General features: G+C 37.5%; 1 protein-coding gene and 1 long non-coding RNA gene across 2 annotated transcripts in view; one reads left to right on the top strand and one right to left on the bottom strand.

The window, feature by feature from the left end:
- Positions 1-6922, bottom strand: part of LOC107708338 (guanine nucleotide exchange factor VAV2-like) — a 228774-nt gene that overhangs the window by 61608 nt on the left and 160244 nt on the right. The window contains exon 3 of the mRNA XM_016512531.1: positions 2788-2846. Coding sequence (XP_016368017.1) covers positions 2788-2846 — 59 coding nt within the window. The remainder of the gene's footprint in view (positions 1-2787; positions 2847-6922) is intronic.
- On the top strand, positions 5857-6425 carry LOC107708361 (uncharacterized). Its single transcript, XR_001636352.1, has 3 exons — positions 5857-5895; positions 6051-6125; positions 6380-6425. It is a non-coding gene; the product is annotated as an uncharacterized LOC107708361 (long non-coding RNA).

The following is a 6922-nucleotide window of genomic DNA, read 5'->3' as shown; positions in this document are numbered from 1 at the left end:
CAATAGCCTATTTCTCTATTAAAACAACAGCGGTTGAGTAAGTGCATTTATTCAGCGATCACAATCGCAAACAATATAGTGAGATCTCATGACAGAACACTGACCGGCTGAATGACGCTTTCATTTAGATCGCTAAACTCCAGCTTGTTCGTGCGCATGGTTGCCAGATTGCTTAAAATAAGCAAAACACACCGGGCAGAAAATGTATGAATTTAACAGCGAAGCTCTGATTCGGGGATTAGAACTCTTGATATCTGGCAACCGCACTCATGAAAGCTCGCGTAGTAGAGGCGCGTAGAGCAGACTGCAATAACATTTTGTCTCCTTTTTTGACAAAAATAAAAAGAGGTTTTTGGTAAAGTTTTTATCATTTTGAATACATTTTAGTCTCATCTTATTTCGTCAACGGAATTGCATGTTGATATAGTCTTAGTTATCGTTTATTGACCTTATTGTCATCTCGTCTTAGTCATGAGAAAAAAGCTCGTCAATTAACATTTTTCGTCATAGTCTTCGTTAACGAAATTAACACTACAATCAAAAATGCTTTCAAAAACTTTTTCCATGCAAATAAAATCCACTAAAAATAAAAATAACTGAAATGTCAAAAAATAACACAGCAGGAAAAAAGAGCATCATGACATTTGCTCTGTTGAGTCAGCTATAGGCATCTGTTTCACATCTCACACATACTGTAGGCCAAACTCTCATTAATTCAAAACAATACACACATACAACCCACAATCTGACCTATGCAGTGAGGACACAATAGCTCTGGTCCAAAACTTAGAAAGCTGATTCTGCAGGCAGAATTTAAACAAGTACTTACTACATATATTTATTTATGTTTACTGAAGCATCCAAGTCTCTTGTGAAAAGAGTCAAGTCTCTTGTGTGTTATTTGCATGATGCACAGAGTTCCGGTCTATGCAGACTGTTCCAAATAAGTCACTTATGAAGTTTAATTTCAGTTAGAGAAAGCTGGGGAGTCAACAGACATAGAGCTACTGTGTTCCTGGTGCTGAACAAAGCACTACAGTATGAATTAAAGGTAAACATTGATGTTTTATGTAGAAACAGCATTTCTGCCCCAAAATACAGTAAAAGGAGGGTTATTTGAACTCATAGACTGTGAGAAACATAACTACACTCACTTACATGTAACAAACCATACAATCTAAGCAGAATCTGACAGAGCAGTGGTTTAGATACACACCATGCTGAGAAAGGAGAAACCAGAGATCACGTCAACAGGTGCTGCACTACAGAGCGAAAACATGATGAATGACTTACACTTTGCCCTTCCTTGTTCCTGCTACTCAGTAAAAGACCTTATTATAGAAGCAGGACCTCCATATGTAAAAGTAGCGGTTTACATCTAATGGTGTGCGTGACTTAAAACAATAAATACAGAGTAATATATTTGTGTTCCGATCACTGGCTAGAACTCAGAGCTCAGAGGAAAAGCACGTGGTCACAGCTGAAAAAAACAGCAATAGTAACAAGATTTTTTTTGTTTGTGTAATGTCACAGTTCCCTTCTGTGAAATGGCACTCTGTCTCTTTTGATGGCTAATTAATTAACAGACATTGAGAATACCCATTAACCAATCTAGCCGAGAGGTCAAAAGGCAAAAAGATCCTACAGAGGCATCTCTCCCTAGGATCTTTCATTAATAAAACAATGCAGCCAAACTGTAACTCTGAAATCCAGTCTTATGAATATTGATTAGCATTTTGCGTGCCGGAATGTGGCTGAATTTTAAGCTCTGTCTAGAAAAACATCCGCGTGCAGCTTTAAACCAAATCCAAAAGGGTGTGCGAGGAATGTTCCCAAACAAGACTGAGACATTTCTTGCTTTGTGAGGAAATAAAACAGACAGCATTTTTTATGCATCCTTCATTCTACGCCACAAAACTGTAAAACACACCACCAACAATAGACTGAAATAAAAGACTTTTTAAAGAAATATGGGTTACGGCGGCCTAACCACTAAAGAGGCATGCTGTTTCCCCCCATCAAAGCTGAGACACACTCCACGGCGTCTATGAAAACAAAGCCGACTTTCATTGCTTCCTGTATACAGTCAAGAAATTATGCGAACTCACAAAAACCAGTGCACTTAAAATGGCTTGTACAGAAGACTTGCTCAGGGCAGGTCAGCAGATGTGTCTGCCGCCAGGATCCATCTTCAGATCTTCCCTCTAATTACTTCAGACAACATTTACAATGGAGAATCATTTTATTCTTCCACTTCCAATGACTGAGTCCTGACTTTGACAAATCAACAGGCAGTATTTTGGCCATCTCTCTGCGGCAGTGTGCCCGGTGAGGACAGGAAGTGATTTAGGCACCCCTCGGTCGGTTACGCTGCACCGACTAATGGCAGACCTGTCTTGCCTCACCCCGCTCTGGCAAAACGCCTAATGGCTCGCTCCATCAGCTCATTACCCCGTTGGATAAAAGGTTTTATTTGCAGAGCGGGGCGAATGGACTGCATAAATAATGAGACAGGAAGTGATCCCAGTCGCCTGTAAAGCAGGGAGGCAGGTTCCCTCCTCGCTAAAACACCTGAGGGGAGCGACAACCACACACTTCACGGGTTTAGGCTCACAGCTTTCACACATATGCGGTAGTCTGTGCCAACTTCTTCTCCCTTCCAGGCCCTCTGAATGGAGCCACATAAAAGGTGCAGCCCGGGAGAGTGCTGTGAAAGATCCCTCAAGACTCAAGACACACCACGACTGAAAGGAAACACAATCAGCAAGTGTAGAGGAAGGCAGTTACCTGATGCCTTTGATCTGTGCAATGCTGTTGTGGGAGATTCTGGACAGCGCAGAGATCACCTGTGAGAACAAGAGAAGGTTTGGGTTAGCCAAAGAAATGTCACTTAAAGCAAATTACAGAAAAATCTACTAGATTTTAACATGTCAAGATCAGCATAAATCAATTTCAATTAGATTTGAACATTTTCTGAAAGGTGCAAAACATGGTATCACAATTTTAAGGTGTTTTGTAGCTGCCAGGTTTTTTTAATAGTTCTACATTAACTAGAATTGTCTAAAAAAGTCCACCTCCTTGATTTTATTATAATTTATTTCAACGTATTTTTTATTATTTATTTTATCAGAAAAAGCTAAATCAAATAACCTGATTAAAACAAACATATTTTATCATAGCTCCTCCATATTTTTAAGCAAAATGGAAATTTTACATAATGAAAAAAATATATAACTTTCAATGTTCAATTTATGTTTATTTAGAATTTTAGGTTATTTTTAACTCTGTAAGTGTGTGGGAGAACAATAACAAAAACTAAAGAAAAAGAAAAAATACTGTTTGCATTAACAGCAATGAAAAAGTAATGTCAATTGTATTGTATTGAATTGCAAGACATTAAAAAAACAACACACATCCACAAAAATCAGTACAACAAGGTATTTTTTGGTTTATAGCATACATTCTGTGAGACAACTTCACAGTATAAGTATAATGCTTAAGAATTGTAAAAAAACAAAAAAAAAACAAAGTGATGTCACTAATAATCATTTGCAACAATACAGAGTATCTTGTGTTTTTATGATGGGCATTGGTGGCGCAGGTTGTGTGCACTCACGGATCATGCTACGCCACTAATGGCGATATTAACGGACATTTGGCATGAAACGCTCCAATGAAATCACAGATGTGAAGCGCTTTTCACAGATCTGTGAAGGCCCCTCCTCACCCCAGCTGCATTAGTGCCGGGTAACAGGGTTAAACGTGTGTGGTATTTACACTGATTTAATGCCAGTCGTAAGTCACATGTGAGTAAGCTTATTGGTGGCCCTTCTAGAGGCTTCCAGATAGTGCGCTAGAGAGTCTCAAATGTGTAATGCAAAAGCCACACACACACACACATGTGCATATGCAAAAGTGAAGATGGTGCCGAGTTGCCTCATTACATGCTCATGGGCGTGTTTTCAGCTTGCCTTGCCTGCTGCCATGGTGACACTACACTGAAAAAAATGGCAATGAGGAGGTTGTTGAATTTCAGCGACTTAAGACTGGTTTTGTGGTCCAGGGTCACATATGCATTTCGCATTTCTTACATGATCAATTTATGCTTCTCATCTAAATATATTTTAATCATGTACCATGTATTTATTCTGTAAGGATGTTCAATCATATAGAATTAATCATGTTGAAGCTAAATGAAGTAGTTATGTTTTCTTCAGAAACCCCACCCCTTTGCGAAGGAAACCGATTCGCGCCCATCGCCATTTTGTCTCTCGCTGTGGATGGGATCTGAGCTCTACACTGAGGTAATTAAAACTTGAAAATAAAATTCAGTTTAGAGCAGCCATTCAGTATTTGAATGTGCACATTTTCACTCAGGTTTTATGTATTTGTCATATCAAACAACATTGTTTTAAAAGTTACGTTTGTGCTAATGCTCAAGTTAGCTAACGTTAACACTAGCTTTAGTCGCATCTGAAAATGTCATGTATATTATAGTTTGTGTGTTCGAAATGTGTGTAATCTTTTTCTTTGTATGTCGACTAGTTTAAAATTTGCGTCAGTATGAGAAACTGAACCGTCAGGGCTCTACGCTTATTTTTCTTTTTAGGAGCATTTGTGCTCCTAACTTAAAAAATTTAGGAGCACAGTCAAAAATTTAGGAGCACCTTCTAATCAATAATCCAAAATTTTATCAAAAATTAGCCTTCCCATTACGAGGTGATATTTGACTCCTTAAAGTGATTTTTAAAAGCTGTCACTCATCTTAGCTCATCACGATCTCACATTTATAATCAACGAAGCTCTCTACACTGCACAATTAATTTTTTATTTACACCGTCTACACTTTGCTTATGAAAGGATTCATGAGATATGTCTGTGATACATTACTCAACGCTGCAAAAACACGTAGAAACCTTTAAAGCTCCCCGCAGCGATCACAATCACAAATATGATAAAGATATGGTCAGTTGCACTGCTGCTCCTAAATATTTTTTCTTAGTCGCACGCAGTAGTTTTCAGTCGCAAATGTAAAGAGCTTGAATTGCGTCAGAAATAGAACAGGGAATCCGTTAACTGTCGGGGATTTGTCGCGCCGTGCCGCGTCCAGTGTAGACGATGGGCTCGTTTGAGATGCCCCTCGCCTCACCTGAATGTAGGTGAGAGTAACGTTAGGCGGCTGCAGTCAGGGGACGAGTGAAAAAAGTGCAGCGAGACGTCCAATTCTCCAAGTGGATCAGACACATGCGAGTTCAAAGATGGATATCGCATGACTCACACTCATGCTGTGTTCCTAATGAACTGGATGTTAAGTTATGTTGCTTTTTATGACAACTTATAATGAATAAGATTTTTTTACAGATGTATTTTAATGTACTTTTTAGTAATATGACAACAATCACATAATTCAGAGAGTATATTCACACAAAATTTATACACATAAAAACATGATATCAGGCTTTTGAAAAATCAAACATTTTGAAAGAGAACTATTGCTTAAACCAATGAGCATAATCAATAATCATAACCAATAATCAGTTTTATTATTAAAAATCCAGTACAATGCATGTTGTTTTAAAGAAAATTTACATTTAATATGCGTTCTGTTTAGATGTCTGGTTTGTCCTGTCCTGTGAAGACCCTTATTCTTCTGGACTGTTTTTTTTTTTTTTATGCTGTTTAGTAGTGGCGAGTATTATTAAAAACTTTTACTTTTGTTTTAAGAGGTTGCATTCACATGTGTACATCTCTGATGACTGCTTTGAATGATATGCGTCTTAATATCATTTGATGAGCATAATCGAATAGTCTTAATTACAGATATCTGATATTTCACCAGACAAGTGTACTTATTGATATCCACTTCACTGTCAGTCCAAAGCCTCTACATTAATGGTATTTATGAAACTATACTGTAATCTGTATGTTTAGTTGATCTGTTTAAATCACGTTTGCTACTTTTAAAATCTTTGTTTGTCGATGTTGCAAATGTTAATATTAATCTATTATTTTTCTCCCTCCCTGTCCATTGAATGTGTCAGTGTATTAAGGGTGCACAGTAGCAGTTGCAGTTAGATTGGAGTTACCGAAACATCCACACTTTGGACATTTCTGCCATTATCCATGTACGTATTCAAAGTGTGCAATATAATTTTACAGTTTGTTGTAGGAAGACACTATTGAATTTCTTGGCCTACCATTCGCAATCCTAGAACTGAGGTCTAACAGTTATCTGTAATCAGTCTTTGTTGACCATGACTGGTTCTTATTATATTCAAGTTTACATTTCTCAGGATACAGACGTTACTAAATTATTGAAATTAAGTTTGATATTTCCAGAGTAGTACTGAATCTCATTTTTTAACTGTGCATTATCCAGGCTGCAGATGAAGCCCTCATCCCAGGATGCACTGAGGAGACAATGCTGCTGCCAGTAAGTTACTGTAATTTCTACAGGAAATTTTTAACAGTGCATGATAGACCAGGGGACATCAGGATCGTCAATGAACCCCAAAGCTGTCTGGCCTCAAACATCCTTCAAAATACCTTCCTTTGTGTTCAGCAGAACAAAGAAATTTATACAGGTTTGGAACAACTTGAGGGTGAGTAAATGATACCAGCATTTTCATTTTTGGGTGAATAATCCATTGAAGTATTTCTTTGAGGCGTATAATGTTGGAGCTTTAAAATCAGCACACTTTCAAATAAAGTCCTTATTAAGAAGAAATTTATTTTTTATTACATTAGTTATGCTGTTATTGTTCTTATTGTGTAACATTGTATTACGTTAAGCAAATTTTTGGGGGGCGTGGGTTGAGGGGAATGAAGTGTTAGATTTTTAGTTTTGGATTTTGCTTTTATATGGGGTTATATTATACTTTAACAGATGCATTTCAAACAAATGAGCTATGTCTGTAACATG

Source organism: Sinocyclocheilus rhinocerous, unplaced genomic scaffold, assembly GCF_001515625.1.
Source record: "Sinocyclocheilus rhinocerous isolate Xijiao unplaced genomic scaffold, SAMN03320098_v1.1 scaffold1136, whole genome shotgun sequence".
In the NCBI taxonomy this organism is placed as follows: Eukaryota; Metazoa; Chordata; class Actinopteri; order Cypriniformes; family Cyprinidae; genus Sinocyclocheilus; species Sinocyclocheilus rhinocerous.
Note: the sequence above shows the minus strand (reverse complement) of the source record. Positions and strands in the feature narration are given on the sequence as shown.